Source organism: Neolamprologus brichardi, chromosome 6 (assembly GCF_056152115.1).
Source record: "Neolamprologus brichardi isolate AB-2024 chromosome 6, ASM5615211v1, whole genome shotgun sequence".
NCBI lineage: Eukaryota > Metazoa > Chordata > Actinopteri > Cichliformes > Cichlidae > Neolamprologus > Neolamprologus brichardi.
The window spans coordinates 33,674,442-33,692,533 of NC_142109.1; the positions used below are offsets into that span (position 1 = coordinate 33,674,442).

Sequence of the window (18,092 nt, forward strand, 5' to 3'; positions counted from 1 at the left end):
TCAAATCTGATGAAACACCTGGCGACGCATAGCGTTTTTTTTAAAAGCCGAAAAATGCGCCGTATTTGATAGCTTGCTGCGAGACCTCACACCGAGCACATCTACTGCGGGTGTGGTGCCTGTTATCGGACCCGGAGTTAGCAACATCCCCCAAAAACCCGAAGAGGAGAGTCCTGGCCCCTAGCCCTGCCAGTGTAGCAGAAATGATGAGGATGATGATGCAGCAGCAGCCGTTCTTCTCTGCGTGAGTAGCTTAATGTTGTTCGTGTGTAATTTACGTTGAGTAGGCTAACCACGTTATTACATTAATGCATGTAAGGTGAACTAGCAAACACCATCATAGCTACATGCAGCTGTCTTCTTGTTTGATGGCAGATGCTCCCTTCACCCTGGCCAAAAAGGCTAAAATGACCAAAGAAAAAGTGGAAAACAGTTAAACATGAGAGGTTTTTGGACAAAGTTTGTGTTTTTTCCATTGTTTAAGCACTGCTTCCAGCCAAGAGTGATACCATATATGCCCCATAGCTGCAGAAAAGGCTAACATTGTTATCTTTTTACAAAAAAACAGCTGAACATGAGAGGTTTTTGGACCAATTTTGTGTTCTCCATTCTTTAAGCACCGGTTTGAGCACCGTTTAAGCACCGGCACCGTTTCAAAAGTACCGGTTTGGCACCGGTATCGGATAAAACCTAAACGATACCCATCCCTAGTCGCACCCACGCGCAGTTTAGAACCAGCTGACATTATTTTTTGTCTTGAAGTGTTTTACTCTTATTTTATTAGTCATCACTTTTAATGTCCGTGTTATTTTTCCTAATTATATTAATGTTTTTTTTCCCAGGGGCATATTTTTCAGAAATCATGGATGATGGTAAAACACAAATACAGAACTTTTTGAGAGCTTACAGTTATAAGACAGCATTAATAACTGTAGGTCAGGTTGAGATGAAATCGGCAGAGACTGAAACCTAAAAACATTTCCTGCTCATTTTAATTTTATTTAAGTCATTTTGTGATCACGAGTTTCAGCTAGGCCTCAGTCGTGTAGACCTAGAGTGGCTGACTTGTTAGCAAACACCAACAACGTTTCACTGAGCAGTTATGAAACTTTAAAAAGTGCGACGAAGGGGGAAAGGGGGATTTTAATTTGTTATTTTTCCAGCATTTTTGAGCCTCCCAGACTTCTGCAGTTCAGGACATGGCAACATGAAAATTTCAGGACTGAACACCATATTTATATCAAGTGTCGCCTTCTATCTGTAACCAGCTTTGAGCCTCAGTAGCAAAATTTGTAAAGGCAAAAGTGCCCCACTTTAATCTCTGCCATAGAGAAACTGCAGCATTGGTAACGTGGCTGCTTCATTTGTTTCCTGATCATTCGCTGAATTTTGGGAAATCTTTCAAGGGCCATGTCGCCACGTGCTCCAGGCGGTCAAAACTAGCTGCACCATATGAAAGTTTGCCTGATTAGTAGACATTAGGACAGCATTCCTGAAATATGTCTGTCCATCTTGGATTGAAAGATTTTTATACCATCCAGCTTTGAACCGCTGAGAGAAATAGGACCATCATTTTGCAGACACAGCCAACAATGTCACCACAATTTGTTCACGCTGGTCGTCTTTCATCTGGCATAAAAAACATTTCAGATGTACAGATTTAAAGTTTAAAAAGTAGTGTTCGTCGCATCGCACAGCTCAACACTCCCAAGATGCAATGCTTAAATGTCAATGAGAAGTAAACGTGTGAAACCTCAAGGGCTGAAAAAAGAGGCTAAGGTGATCGTGCCGAAAACTACAGTGCCTGTATTTGTCCTTTGAAGCTGGCTCCAAAAGTGAGCCAGTCACCATAAAACATAAACTGTTCAAATGTCCACCGTTTGTAGCCAAAAGCAAAGTTTGTGTTTTTAATTGAGAGGGGCTGTTTCTGCCAGGCTTCAGCTCTCCTCTGCCATGTTTGTGTTGTTGGTGCCCTTTGGAGCAGTTTAATGGAAACCTCTGACAAATAATCTGGTTTACTGTTTGGACCATCTGAGAGGTTTGTGATTTAATTTTGGTTGAGGTCAATTCTAGTATTTTGTTACCTGCAAAGTAATGGATGCAGTTTGGTAACCAAGCGCCATCCTTTCATCTCAATATGGTCACGACCAAAACACTAACGTGGACGTGTCCAAAATGCAGATGACCTCACAGTGGTTGCATCTAGGGATGCACCGATACCACTTTTTTGGAAACGAGTACGAGTACTTGCATTTCAGTACTCGCCGATACCGAGTACTTAATAAAAAGATGATTTAAATTTACAGGTAACAGCTTTAGTCCTATAATTTAACAAAAACAACAACAACAAGGGACTAGTTTGGAATTAAGAACATTTATTTAAAAGGAAAAGCATGTTGTATGCAACATATTACAGAATAAATAATTATAAAAAAAAAATTAAACAGTGACAGTGCAACTCAAGTATTGTTTTCAGTTTATTGTAAACTCTGCCGCTTTGGACAACACAAGGGGCATTAATAAACATCTTTGCCATTTAGTGCACAATATTTGAATAAACTAACAACATCCACCAACATAGAACTGTGGCAGTCAGTGCAACTGACGCCGTGGTCCTCGTCTGTTTCTCTGTTTAGAAGTCTCACAGAGGCTAGTGCGTCGTAGCTGCTCACTTTAGTTCCTCAAAGGGGGCGAGGATGGCAACAGTCGTCTCCATAAGAGCCCGTTGGCGAGCGGTGAGATAGTCAGGGAGTTCGTGCTCGGACACGCCCAGCACTCGCTTTTGCTCAATGAGGGACTGGAGCATGTAACACGTGCTGTTCCAGCGCGTCTGTACGTCCTGCTGCAGTCTCTTTTTTGGCTGGTTGAGCTGTCCCTGAATGTCCTCGAGGCGGGAGTAGGCTAAGGCGGATTGTTTAAAATGCCCAACTATTTTCCGTCCCACTGCTGTAGCATCAGCTATGCTCCTCTGTGTTAATAAGCGTGGGTAAATAAGCGTGGGTAAACTCTTTGTACTCGTTGTCATGTTGGGATTTTTAGTGCTTGATTAAATTACTTGTGTTAAATGCGCTACCTTTTGAGCCTCCTCTGGACAATTTCGCTGAGCACAATTTGCAGTCCGCCTTTGTTTTCGTGTCTTCGTTCAGTTTGAAATAGTTCCACATGGCTGACTTGTCTCGCCTCACCTTCTCCCCGCTCTGAGCTGCAGCCGGGGCCTCGGTGCCTGTGATTAACCCCTTACATGCTGCTCAAACATAGACAGGTCTCAGACCGTGGTATCGGTCCTCGGTATCGGGGGACTTTTAACGAGTACGAGTACTTTAGAAAATGTGGGTCGATACCCGATACCGGTATCGGTATTGGTGCATCCCTAGTTGCATCCATCTTTTTTGTACAGTTTACGGGTCTGACATCACAGGTAGCTGCTGACTGTCGTTTGTCTGCTACATACACACAGCCTGTGTGGCTGTCCACATACTTTGGCCTTACTGTACACTACACACTATCGATTTTACTGTATATGCACAGCGTGCAGAGCTGTGTGGAGATTGTGTGAGAGACTCTCACACACATTTTTACTCCTCAGGGTCTCATTATACGTTACATTAGCAGCTGACACGCTGCAGCATACCAACCCTTGCAACGACAGCATCAGCCAGCGATTTCCACACAGGTCGACATCACCATAAAACCCCAGAGACTCCGTATATGAATGATTTGACTGAACACACGCTACATACAACATCTTTCTCACAGACACAAATCTGTTTATTCGCTGCGAGGTGTTACAGTATGTGTGTTTTATTTCTCCAAAAGCCAACACACGCCAGGCGAGGACATTGCAGGAACAGTGGCAACATGGTACTATAACTTTGTGGGTGGGTGGGGTGGGGACTGTTTAGCATTCATGTGGCGTGGGAGGCCTTGCTGTAGAAATGTGCTTCATAAGCACACGCTGGCACCCGACATTTAAAACCACACACATACATTTACAGTTTTCCTCTGTTGTTTATTCACAGCCGCGCAGTTAACGTTTAATTTATGACTTTAATTCATGGCGCTGAAGAATGACACAGACTTGCTTTATATTAAACTCTGCATATTTAATGTCCTGTTTTAAAAAAAAAAGTGATTCTGTTCCCTTAAAATAAAGTGGGCACAAAGTCTGTGGGGCCCATTTTGTTACATAAGACTTAATAAAGTTAATACTTTTAATATTGTCCCACTGCTCAATAGATGTGATGAGATGTGATTACATAAAGTGAACTTGATACCTGGACTCATTATCTTGGTAATCGCATGAGCGTCCCTTAACATTGCACCGAGGCGATTCAGGCTTTCTTGTGAAGTTGAAAAACTTTATGGGAATGAGCACAGATTCTCAAAGGAACGTCTTAACATTTAAGAAACTACGAATGAATCAAAAGGTTTATAATAATCTTGTCCATGTTTTAGTGGCCTCACTGGAACATGTGTATCTCTAAAGCTCGCTATACTGACGGGGCACTGAGTCCTGCCAGCACAAGGAGGAAATACATACTCTGTAAATAAATGATGGATGGGGGTAGCCACTGTGACATAACCTACTGGTTTCTGCAGCGTGCTGAAACCAGTAGGTTTTAACCTGTCTTCATTCTCTCACCCCAACCGGTCGCAGCAGATGGCCCCGCCCCTCTCTGAGCCTGGTTCTGCCGGAGGTTTCTTCCTGTTAAAAGGGAGTTTTTCCTTCCCACTGTCGCCAAAGTGCTTGCTCATAGGGGGTCATATGATTGTTGGGTTTTTCTCTGTATGTATTATTGTAGGGTCTATCTTACAATATAAAGCACCTTGAGGCGACTGTTGTTGTGACTTGGCGCTGTATAAATAAAACTGAATTGAACTGAATCAATATTAGCATGTTTTTAATAGTCTGCAGAGACCATATTTGAACGAGAGGTTGAGTGCTAAACTAGCAGCTAATGCAAACTTAGCAAGCTGCTGCATCCATGTATTAAATGATTTCATCTCAGAAACAAATCTGAGAAGTAGTAACCGTATGGGTAACATAAACATTTACAATGTCTGTCACTTTATTAGGTACACAGCAAGCTATTTACTTCCTACTTTTTATTGACACCGACAACCGGCCACAGGACAAATCCACGAGTATCAACAATCCAGCTGCAATTTCTCCATGAGCTGCAAATTCTAGTTAAGATTAAATTTATTGCTATAAGATTATCTTTATAAGAGCATAGACACGAGGACTAAATCATCTTTGGATACACTAAAATGTAGTATTTTGACCCTCGGCTAAATAGCTGTGCTAATGTTAGATTTTTGGGCGATCGTGGCTCAAGAGTTGGGAGTTCGCCTTGTAATCGGAAGGTTGCCGGTTCGAGCCCCGGCTTGGACAGTCTCGGTCGTTGTGTCCTTGGGCAATACACTTCACCTGTTGCCTACTGGTGGTGGTCAGAGGGCCCGGTGGCGCCAGTGTCCGGCAGCCTCGCCTCTGTCAGTGCGCCCCAGGGTGGCTGTGGCTACAATGTAAAGCGCTTTGGGGTCCTTAGGGACTAGTAAAGCGCTTTACAAATACAGGACATTTACTATTTACCATTTTAGTAAATAATTTGGCTGCTAAAATAATTAACTTTGTGAACTCCTGTGGCTTTTTGTGTGTCTCAGGTAACTACAGAAGCTTGCTGACATAGAGATAGCACCATCATTGAGCTACATTAATCATCTGGCACACAGAAGCCTAAAATGTTGAGCCTTTGCTAACTACAGAAGCTGTTAAGAGAACAAATCTAACTGAAAACAGGGTTGATATTAATATTTCAAGTGACGATATTGCTTCTGCAATATTCTAGAAAATCTACCTCAATGCAAATTAAACTCCATCTTGTAATTTTCATTAATTCGACTTGAGGGAAGTAAAAACGTCAGGTGTGGAAAATATACAAAATTGTTCTTTTTCTTTAAATTTGACTCAGAATAGAAACTACAATTTTTTTTTTTCTTTTCATTGATAGTAACCATTATCCAGAGAAGAGTCCAGGCTGTATCAGCGAAGGAGGGATTATAATGGTTTCATTTGTTGTTTGGTGCAGTGGTCTCTGAATGTGGAGGAGAGCACAACAGGATTTAATTAAGTTTTCAACTTTGAAATTTTAAATGTACTCTCAGCAAAAGTGTCAGTGTTCAAGGCTCAATAAAAATGGATTTATTGCGGCAGTAATTCGATATTGTCCCTCTGAATTTTTTATTCGTTTGTTTGCTTATTGTTGTAGAAATGTTCCAGATGGGGAGAGCAGTTGTAAATCTCTTCGTCTTTTCTTTCATGCAATCTCGCAGATCCCCGAGGAGCACGACCTGGAGAGTCAGGTGAGGTTGGAGCGTCAGTGGAGGTTTCTGAGAAATGCTCGCGTAAGAAGGCAGAGTCGAAGCATCATACAAAGAGGTCAGTAATGCGCACAAAAGACCTTCTTCTTCTTCTAACTTCTTCTAAACACATTTATATTTCACGTCGCTGCCTGGAAGAAAGAATCGTCTTTCTTAGTTTAGACACTTAATGTCCTGGAGAAGATTTTCAAATGAAATGAACAGATATTACTGGAAATTAACTTAATTATTAAAATCTCTTCCCTGGTTTTCATCCTATTCAGTATTGCATTAAACGATTCCTCTTTTGAAAGGTAGAGTGACTTTGGTTAGGGAGCATACGACACACACAAGCTCTGCGGTCACTTCACTCGAGCACTTAGCTTCTAACAGAGCCATGTTTAATTGAATGTTTACGGAGCCTTAATGAGAGCAGGATCTGGGTGAAATCCAGACTGTCCAAAAAGATAAAAACAGACAGAGCCTCCAACGGCACTTTTCCCTGTCGGCTGCTCTTTGTTTCATCCGTTTCTCTGCCAGGAGGTGATTAATATTCTGCCATTCTCACCAGATTCATGTTTTGTGTTTTTCACACACATTACTGATTGTTTGGAAGCTTAATTTTCAGGGATATTGTAATGAGAGGACTTCACAAATTATGTAGGGATGGGCTCAGGTGCATATGATGAAAGAGCAGAGGAGAGAAAAGTGACTGCACCTAGACTGAGTAAATCATCACAGAAGGTCGGCCTGTGCTCAAGTATATCCTGCTTTATCGTCTGTTTCACTGTAAATAGGGTCAGAATTTGCTAAAATCAACTAGCAGCCGAGGTCGTAATCTCACAAAGGAACAAGGCTTCGTTTTCACCTCCTCCTTGCTTGTAGAAACACTGCAGACCTTTTACAAAAAAAAAAAAAGGTGTTTCACTTCTTCATTTAGTGAAGGATTACGTGATACTTTTTGATTCTTTTATCTGCTGTGTTTTAGCATCAGGCCATTGCTGCACAGCTGTTTGATGCAGTTTCTTTCACTTTCTATCACATCTGCATAACGTGGCTGTTTATGGAAGTTATTTTTGTTTGTTTGTTTTTCTAACAAAGGTTCATTGGTAATATAATACCCAAGGACAAAATAGTCCCTATGTTAGTTGATTAAACTGTTACTAGTGACTGACAGTTGTGTCTAAGGCTACGTTCACACTGCAGGTCTTAATGCTCAATTCCGATTTTTTGATCAGATCTGATTTTTTTGTCTGCTCGTTCACACTACAAATAAAATGCGACAGCAAACGCGCTCTAGTGTGAACGCTCAAAGCGGCCCGCATGTGCAAAAGAAGACGTCACACACAACGCGCTCTGTTTAGACCCAGAACAAACAATATTGTTTGACTGATGGCCCTTAATATAAAGACTTTGGACTTTACGTTTCCCAATTTTTGCTTTAAGTTATTTTGTTATTTACATAATAATGTAAATAACCTAATAATGATCCTTATTACTGTTTTAGAGGAGCGGTGCTTCAAAGGATAGTTGCTGATTTCTGTCAGAATCTGCAGATTATACAGTACAAATAAAATGTTAACGTTTCTCCAACGTTGTCTTCCCAACAGTTTCACTGGATGTCCAGGAAGCGTTCGCGATGTCTTCTCCGGCGCTGATAATTGGCGTCTGTCTTGTGTCAGTGACGTAAAAGACGGATTTAATGCGACATGACCATTCAAACAGAAGTCGCTTTCTAAAACATCAGATATGTATCGGATTCAGTACCACATACGAAAGTGACCCAGATCGGAAAATATCGGATTTGTCCCGTTCACACTGTCACACCATGATTGGATATGGGTCGCATAGGGTCAAAAAAATCGGATTTGATGCACTTTCGCCTGCATTGTGAATGTAGCCTAATTGACTATTTCCGGAGGCCTAATGAGGCTAACTTGGTTGAAATCTAGACTGTCCCCGAAAAACATCAAGATGCATCAAAAATTTTAGGTGAGCAAGTTTGCAAATGATTCGCAGGGATGGAAGGATTGATTGAAATCAGTTCACGGCAGGAGACGTCCTCTTTGTGAGTCACAGGTCTCCCCTCACATGCACTCGCACATTAAAGAGTGCCAGCATACGCACACACTCCCCGGGTGAAGTTTGAGCAGCTCTCAAACAGAATAACTAACACCCCCGACGTCACCGGCAGCCCCCTCCACACATGCATACACAAACACAAACACACAGTCACGAGGCGATTGGCGTCAGAGCTGCTCACGCACACGTCTATCCCGCTCTCGTTAAATCATTGAATTCCCCTCGCAGTTTTCTGAAAGAGAGAAGTAGTAGGGTTGCCCTCATTCAGTCGAATCCCCCCAGAGAGAACCAAGGCGAGAGGAAGGAGGGAGGAGGAGGGGGAGGGTACGATGGAGGAAGATGGAGGAGTTGAGAACGAGGCAGCAAAGCCTGTGAACCTGATTTGACTTGTGCTGTCTTTTTTTGTTGGTGGTGCAAAGTCTGCCCACTTCGCTGTGCACTTCTGAGGTGTCCTCTGTTTTTACAGTCGCTCTGTATCTACTGTGATGTCACACTTCGTGCACATAAAGCGAGTCGTGATGATGATCTCGGCCGGCTTTTAACCGCAGGCCTCCGCAGCTTCTCCCTCCAGCTACGTTTTCCTCCATCACAGCTGCATCCATCCCCCCTTCATTGTTCTTCATCTCGTTACGGCGGTCTCGGGAGCGAGTTCGTGTAGCCAAGGACGGGGTCGGCAGCCGGCATGTGTTGTTGCCATGGCAACGTATAGTGAGGCAGTCAAGTCATCAGATTTATCAGCGTGTTTTTACTCGCGGTGAAACCTGCCAGTGGGGTACACAACTCCACTGTTTTCTTTGCCTCGGCTCTTCCACCGCAGAGCGTTTCATGTTTTGCTCTGTTCTCTTGCTTTGCCTCAAGTCTTCCTGTCGATGGCCAGGCTGTGCTTTGTCCTTTTTTTCCTTTATTCCACGTTCTACTTCTGAAAATGTCTTCCAGGAAACTTTATTTGCTTTTTGTTTTAACTTATATACCATTATAACCCTATAGCATCTACATACAAATACTTTAAAATCCAAATACTTGTCTCATACTTGACCTTTGCGTTGTGTTGGGAATCTCGGCCCCGATTCCGTATTTAATTTATGTTCACTAAGCAATAGTACAGCCCAGTATTTAATGTGTGCACCCAAAGCATGGACTGTATGTTTTAAGATAAATAAAGTTAAATAAAATAGAGTTAAGTGCATAAAACCTGCAGTCTTTCCAGTGGCCAGCAGGGGGCGACTCCTCTGGTTGCTAAAAGAAGTCTGATTGTATAAAGGTCGGTGAGAAAATGGCCCTACTTAATAATAATAATAATGGATTGCATTTATATAGTGCTTTTCAGGACCCCTCAAAGCGCTTTAAAATTCCACTATTCATTCACTCTCACATTCACACACTGGTGGAGGCAGCTACAGTTGTAGCCACAGCTGCCCTGGGGCAGACTGACAGAAGCGAGGCTGCCATATCGCGCCATCGGCCCCTCTGGCCAACACCAGTAGGCGGTAGGTAAAGTGTCTTGCCCAAGGACACAACGACCGAGACTGTCCGATTCGATTACAAGACGAACACCCAACTCTTGAGCCACGATTGCACGATTGATAGTGAGAAAATGGCCCTTACTTCTCACTTGAGTTGATTTTGATCTGTGCCTTTATTTTCATGTCACATACAGTATCATGGTGATTTGGTAAATGACGAAGCCATTCAGAGGAAAAAAGCAGGTGATAAAGCAGGGTCTGCTGCCAGACCAACCTCTCACTTGTTGTTCACACTTTCAAAACTCAACTTGTACAAAGTGCTTTGGGTACTCAGGTAGCGTGTATGAGACCCAGGCCATTTATACAGCCTATGATGCAAAACCTCATGAAGCATAAATTTCTCTTTTTCCAAAAGCTATTAGAAATGTGTCAGTGAGCCACATTATTGTGCTGAGTGTACCTTTTATTATCCTTTATTATCCTGTACAATTAAAAACTAGTAATTAAACTGTATTCATTGAACATTTCTTTTTAATCTGCTGACAGAGCATGGAAATATGAACTGCATTAGTGTGTTTAAGAAACTTAGAGGACAAAATAATAATTTGCACGAACACAAAACTCAATAATGTACCGATGAGAGAGTCCTGAGGCCCTCAGTTGGTGTCTTTGGTATTCTTGGACATGACAAAACCTGTCAGTCAGTTTAAGAAAGTGTGCACTGCTAATGGACCTTTTAAATAAACCTTTTTGTTGTAGCTCTTATGTTATTTTGTTCCTCTGTTTTGTACTAAAATGCTTTTGATTTGATCAGAGGCAGAATTTGAAAAATGTGCAAGAGAAATATTTTCAAAGTTTATTTGTTAAAAACCACACGCTGATCTCTGGGATACAAAAACTGGAAATAAGATGGCAGGAATCGAGCTGTTAATAGTTTTGCCATTTTAAAAGTTAAAAAAAAGCTTCATGGAGAGCCAAGGCCAAAAAAGAGTCGCTACGTAGAAGTAAAAGCACTGTGAAAATTAAACACCTCAATAGATACAAAATTACTACCTAAAGCCCAACTCATAAACTCTCCTAAATGCTTCTCGGGTGGCAGGAAAGCTACCTGAGTATCGAGCAGTAGTAGGTACTGACCCCAGCCCAACGGTGAACAGCTGTAGGCTCCCTGATTCAGCCAACGGCAAGAGGAAGGCGTGACAGACTACATTTTATTTGTTCATTAAGTTACTCCCTATAAGGTTGCAGCTGCAGGCGTGGGGTAGGTGTGCCAGCAGACAGGTTGTTCACCTCCGGTTTGGATGAATCCATCATCCTTTCATACCAACTTTTGGATTTTCTCCTCTGTTTCAGGTATTTCTCGTCTGGATGATCAAATATTCATCAACCGCAACCCCGGAGTGCCGTCAGTGGTCAAGTTCCACCCCTTCAACACCTGCATCGCCGTGGCTGACAAGGACAGCATCTGGTCAGAGACTACCACGTTCAGTTAAAATGTTAAACAGATCATATTGTCGTCTAGAGCTGCCACGATTAGTCGACTAGTCACGATTACGTCGACTATTAAAATCGTCGACGACTGATTTAATAGTCAACGTGTCGTTTGAAGCTTTGTAAGATCACAAAAGACGCAGGAATAAGTAGTAGGATTTAAGAGTGTAATACCGGACTGAAACAGAAGATGGCAGCACTGCATGTACAAGGATGCCAGCTGCCGTTAAACCCCGAAGAAGAAGAAGCTGTGTCCCAGAATTCATAGCGCAGCCCAGCTCAGTTTCCAACAATGGCGGCAGCTAGTTAGTTTTAATATTACTCTTATTATTCTTTCTGGGTCACAAAATAAACGTTTAACATATTTTCAGGCGAGAATGTAGCTGTGTAAACCTCAAATATCTGCTCAGTTTATCAAGACACCACATATTTTCAAAAGCGCTCCTACGTTTTCGGAGACGTCTGTTACCCACTAGCTCGATAGCTAGCCGGGGGCTAGGCTAACTAGAGCCGTGAGAACACCGGACTCCGGCAAATCGTTTTCAAACCCACCGTGGACTTTTGCTACTCAGGTTAAATATATATAAGTCACTTAGATAACTTCAAAATGTTATTGTTTGGCTTTTTTAGTATTTTATTTGTTCCTGAGTAAATCGGTTTGGCTGAGATTAAAGTTATAGTTTTTACACAGCTGAATAAACCTCAAGAAGACAACTGATTATCAGAAGTGTGAGATGCTCAAGAATTTACTCCGGTGTCCTGTTATATTTTAGATAGCAAGGAGTTTATTAAACTTCACCGAAACAATCTGCAAATTTCATTAAAATTTAATAAACTCTCATCTTGTCTTTATTTTTAGTTAGCACATACCTTAAACACTTAAAGCTGTAAGCTAATGATAGTTATATAAGAGCAGATGCTGCTGGTGCAATGAGCTGTATGTTTTATGTCCAATGGATGCAAAAATAATCGGTGACTAGTCGACTATCAAAATAATTGTTTGTGGCAGCCCTATTGTCGTCTAATGAGTGTGTTTGTTTTAGCTTTTGGGACTGGGAGAAGGGCGAGAGACTGGACTACTTCTACAACGGAAACCCTCGTTATACTCGCATCACATCCATGGAGTACCTGAACGGACACGACTGCTCACTGCTGCTCACCGCAACAGGTTTCTAACACACACACAAACACACAAAAGTGTGAGTTCAGAAGCACAAGTGCATCCAAGTTATCAGCGCAAATGTCCACGCCCACTGGCAACAGCAGAAATCGCAGAGAGGCTCATTTGTAGCAGCAACAAGCCTTAAACACTTGGCTGTTACACACAGAGCACTCATGTGTAGTCATCATCATTCATCAAAAGAAGAAAGCAATTACCCTCCGTGGCTTTATCTTCATCACCCACAGGAACCGGAGAAAACAACTCGACATTAAAATACAAACACATTTATTTTGTTTGGTCTTCCTTCTGTTAAATTAAGCTAAGAAACTTTGATAAAAGGCTTCAGTATTGATAAATCTGAATTCCATCTCATCAAAAAGTAATGTGCACTTATTCAGCTTTTCCCCATCACTCATGCTCTGAAGGATAGCAGGGCAGGACATTAGTTATAAAAAAGAATCAGCATTAAAAGAAGTAAAACGCAGGCTGTAAATCAAGTGGAGACTTTTATGGCCTGTAATAGCTTCCTCATAAGAGTGCACGGACGTGTTTTATCTCGGTGTCTTTGCCGTGTTTCAGCCGCAGAGGTTTTGAGGTTAGATTCCTGCCTCGTTGTTTCTTTCTGGCGAGATGCTCACAGGCACAGAGCCTTTTAAGATGCCGTCTTCTTTTGAGGAGTGTGTTGACAGTCAAGACACAGTGTGTGTGAAAGAGTCTTGGTTCAGGGTTTTCATCAACGCAGTTCAACACTTTAAAGTGCATAAAGATTACAAACAGGATGCTGGTGTCTGTGCAGCTTCGTCTAGCCTCGGCGTTTACACCACGCTGCATTTTTTTTCCTGGCTCTCCCTCTTACTCTGTATCTTTCCCTCTCTCTCGTCTCTCCAGATGATGGAGCGCTACGGATCTGGAAGAACTTTGCTGACCAGAAGAATCCGGAGATGGTGACGGCGTGGCAGGGTCTCTCCGATATGCTGCCCACTACCCGAGGTCAGCCCTCCATCAGCACCCACAGTAAAGACCAATGCTCTTTATTACTGTGTCACCAAGCCATCCACAGTCCCACCCATACCCCAAAACCACAAACTGTCCCAAAGCATCCCAGTCATACTTCCTCATTGCTCCACCTACAGAGAAGGTCTGAGAGGTTTTTTTTTTTTCTCCTTAAACTAAGTAATGAAGAATTCAATTTTATCTAAGGCTACGTCCACACGTACACGGGTATTTTTGAAAACTGAGATTTTCTGTTTCCGTTTTAAAAAATAATCCCGTCCACACGTAAAGGCAGAAATGAAGGAAAACGCTGCTAGGAACATGCCAAAGCAACAGGTGGCGATATATTCCTAACCATGCAGAAATGTTGGCCAATCAGAAGTCTAGAAGCCTCGGTGGGAAAAAGTAAACAAAGCTGGGGCATAGAAGCAGAACCGAGTCGTATGTGTGGAGGGACAGTAACTGTGTGTGTATATGTAAGCATTTAAACACTGCAGAGAGAACAATTAACAGTAACAGTATTGTAGAAATTCATTTCACCGAAACAATAACGTGGCGCACAGTGTGACGTCAAAAAAGGCGCACACCTTTGACGCTGCGTTTTCTGCGTTTTTCTCGTCCACACGTAAATGCAAAAACTGAGTTTTAGAAAATATCCACCCTGGCCTGAGTTTTTAAAAATCTCAGTTTTCAGTGACCAAAAACGCCGTTTACGTGTGGACGAAAGGTGCAAACGCATAGAAAAATCTGCGTTTTCAAAAATACCCGGGTACGTGTGGACGTAGCCTGAAACAATACAGCCACAGCTGACAATTACAGTAAAGTAAAGTACATCTAATAAAGTAGGTTAAGGTTACGTTCACACTTATATCTTTTTAAATTAAATACAGCTCAGGTTTTAGATGAATAAAAGAAAAAGTCCAACACATAACTGGACTAAAATCACTCAGCACTGAAGCCTGAAGGTCGTTTTTCTTGTTTTTTACAGTGTGTTTGGTGTTTTAAACCTCAGAAATTCATCTCTGAATAAAAGGTGGCACCAATGAGAGCATTTCAGCTGCACAGTGACCCAGACCCCATCAAACCCAGCAGCAAACACTCACTCGCACAGCTTCGGTTTTAATTACCGCACATGTGTGCTTTAAAAAGATGTGCTCATCCCACAGAGCTGTTCAAATCACTAAAAATGTCAGATTTGAGGGGAAGCAGCCAGGGCAGAACACTTCACCGTCACTGGAAGTCCGGGAGAGTTTGTCACAAGCTGCTTTAAAAATAACCAATTTCACACAAATGCTAAATGAAAAATGACACAGCCGAAACTATATTTCCATACTTTTGCATTCGGGTTGTTTCTGCTGCTGGCGAATGTAGGTCTAATTTAAAATCCGCTGTCAGCTTCACCTCCCTCACCTTCTCACACGTTCCACATCTGTCATATATACCTGTCACACCTGAAACAGCGGGGGCTGTTTAACCTACTGCGGGCCCTACATTCCAAGTCTGCACGTAATCAATCACGAAATGCAGAAGGTAGGTATTACTCATTCTTCCCCTGTGAGACTGTCCACGTTGCTTTAGTGATCGTTATAAAACTGGGACTGTGGACGTTGGTGGATCCGCTGCCATGTTTACCTTCGCGTTGACACACTTACACACAACTCCCGAGGCGGAGATATTCACAAATGCGATGCAGGCACCCACTGTACACACCTGTCAGACACTTCCACCCACCGGTGTGTTGTGTCAGGTTGTGCACGCTCTCCTTAACTCTCTCCCCTGCTTTAAATTTCTGCCTCGAGCGTTTCTCAGCCGATACTACTGGGATGTTTTGGGGAGCAACTGTGACAGCTGTAAGAATGACTGTTTCTGAGCATAACCTGTGTAATAAATGCAGCGATTACCTACGTAGCGCTCATCCATCCGTATTAAAATGGTGCACTTTAGCACGAGCGCAGAAGTAGGCAAATTTAATGTTTGTTTTTTTTGTTTTTTTAATAAAAGCGTGTCCCATATGAGATGCGGCACCGTGTTTGGCTAATTGGCAGCAGCCAGAGCAGAGCTGTCAGATTGAGTGACTGGCTGATTCAGTGCCTGACTGCATATCTGTGCAGAAGTGTGGACCTCATGCCGTGTGCACATACGTGTTTCCGTCATTACCGAGTCACCAGAGCTCTGCGGGGACCTGCAGGGAGGAGACACACTTAACTAACACTGGTCTCTGCCTGACTCTCACGACACAAACCGCCCTGAGAAGCTCTCCGACTCTCCGACAGCGAGCCACAGCCATGTTGTCTCTGAAACTTTAACATTTAATGGTGTGCTTGTTATCCTGGATGTGTCGTCGGTGACAGGCCACTGTTTTGCAGTCTGTATGCAGAACCTAGTGAAGGCATCAGTTTTAATATAAGCAGCCACTCAGATGAGACCTCGCTTGAAAAAGTTTTACTGAAGAATCCAGCTTTGGCTTGTTGTGCTCCGAAATGTAAAAAAATAAAAAATGAACTTGGCAGTAGATCTCAGAAACCTCGGCAATCTCACGCAGACTCTGCTTTCCCTGGTGCATTCACACCCACCACCTCCTGGCCCAGTATTCAGTTCTGACTTATTACCATTGCTTGGAACGTCTTTCAGATTGAGTACAATAACGCTGTGTTTAGAATTTTTACGATTTTTAGCGTTGCCTCAGCTGCATTAATAATGTAAAACCCAATGAAATATTACACAAGTCTGTCTTCTCGCTGCCAAAATCCTGCTCTACCTCTGTAGGCAGTTGCAACAAGACTGAGCATTTCTCAAGGAGATGCTGCCAGACAAACACACACTCACACAAGAGTACCAGCAGGACCTGTCCTCACTCAACCCGCCCCCCCCCCCCCCCCCCCCCCCCCTCCCATCGTCCAATAACACGCTCCTGTGCTGTTTTTCATCAATGATCCATCTCTGTGGACTGTCTGGCTTTTTGTTATTTTGCTGGGTCTTTGATATTGTTTTGTGGGTCGTCGTCCCCCTCCCCCAGAGAGAGAGGCTGAACAAGGTGCACCTTCATTACTTCCAGGTGTTGTTTTTGTTATTGATCAGCCACAAACTGATGCACACTCAGCTCCACCCTTCCTGCTTTTTAACGCTGTGGTGAAGGGATCTTAGGTTCTGCGTCTTGCAGGTTCGGATGCTGGGGACGCAGTTTGTAATGCAGAGGTGGCAGCTCGGCTCAAATCTCCTTCCGCTCTTTGGCGTTGACGTGCCGCTGTTTGTCATTCGGGAGATACCACGCTGGGAAGCAGCAGCCTTGTTCATCCCTCTGCTCTTCAAGTGCATGTGGAGTAATACCCATGAAGTGGCGAGGAGTACCTACCGTCACTTCATGGGTATTTCAGCTCTGTTAGGTGTGTGTGTATGTTTGGGTTAGCATGCACAGGGGTTCTTGCTAATTTGTTGCTTGCTTTGTTACGTTCCTGCTCTCCTCCCCCTCCCCCCCTTCTCCATCTTCCCTTCCTTCCTCCATACGCTCCTCTTCCCCCTGCTCGCAGGTCTGGCCAGAAGGGTCTCCATCTATCTTGACAGGAGTAAGCAAGGAGGTGAGTGTTGCATTTCCCTTCTATTCTCCCTCACTACTAAAGCACATGTGCTGCACTAAACAGCCAAGGGTGTGTCTTTCATTTAGAAATTTCCTTTATTCCTCTAACCACTACCAGCACGCTTCATTCATTCACCTGTCTGGTGATGTTTCATTGCTCCATCCCTGACAGTCAACCCAAGTTCAGAGCATGCTCCATGAAGGAAAACTTCCACTAGCACAGACACGTCCTCTTCAGAAGGCCAGCACAACCTTTTTAAAGTTGATATCAAAAGCTCTTAATTCCTACCTTCTTTAACCTTTAAATCTAATCAGGTTGTTATTTACAAACTTACAGTTTTTCCTTAATTTCAGACAAAAGTAAGAAAGCAGATTTCTGTTCCTCTAGCCAGCGACAGTTTAATGAATGTCAGATTGTAGCAGCTGTCTGCACGTGAGTCTTTTGCAATAAAAGATTCTGGTTTTCAGAGGCAGTGCACGTCAAGCAATATCAGTGTAAATAAGCCAGCGTTACCTAAACAGATAATTATGCAGATGTTAAATGAGCAGTTAAAAATCAGCCACTGCTTAAACAATCAGAACCGACACATTTGACCCACTTTGCAAGTAAACACTGGGAGATTCTTGCAGCTACATTTAGCTGGCTAACTAACCGCCCTAATCTTTAAAACTAACCAGTCATGAAAGTTTAAAAAGCTGCAGGACATGTAAATGGCATGTGACCATATGAACTTCACGTCTAAATGATATTATGCTAAAAAATTGAACTAAACCTCCATGACCAAGGCACAAATCAGTGACAAATGGCTGATTAGCTTTAGACATGTTGGTTCTTTGTTAGCAGTAAGCTTCATTTTTAGTAACTTACACTGGAATGGTCTGCTGGGATATATGCAAACATCCTCAAAGTGTATGCACACTGCAGGAGACACATTAGCTGTGATCTGATTATATTGAAATATTGTTT

The 18,092-nt window shown here is 42.8% G+C and overlaps 1 protein-coding gene across 4 annotated transcripts in view; it reads left to right on the forward strand.

Annotated features, from left to right (window-relative positions):
* rptor (regulatory associated protein of MTOR, complex 1) overlaps nt 1–18,092 on the forward strand; it is a 229,137-nt gene that overhangs the window by 193,168 nt on the left and 17,877 nt on the right. For 2 of the 4 annotated variants that reach the window (XM_087842157.1, XM_087842154.1), the window contains exons 26-30: nt 6,334–6,439; nt 11,259–11,373; nt 12,440–12,564; nt 13,447–13,572; nt 17,079–17,126. In XM_087842157.1, the coding sequence (XP_087698283.1) occupies nt 6,334–6,439; nt 11,259–11,373; nt 12,440–12,564; nt 13,447–13,572; nt 17,079–17,126 (520 nt within the window). The remainder of the gene's footprint in view (nt 1–6,333; nt 6,440–11,258; nt 11,374–12,439; nt 12,565–13,446; nt 13,573–17,078; nt 17,127–18,092) is intronic. The other 2 variants (XM_087842155.1, XM_087842156.1) reach the window with 2 other exon arrangements.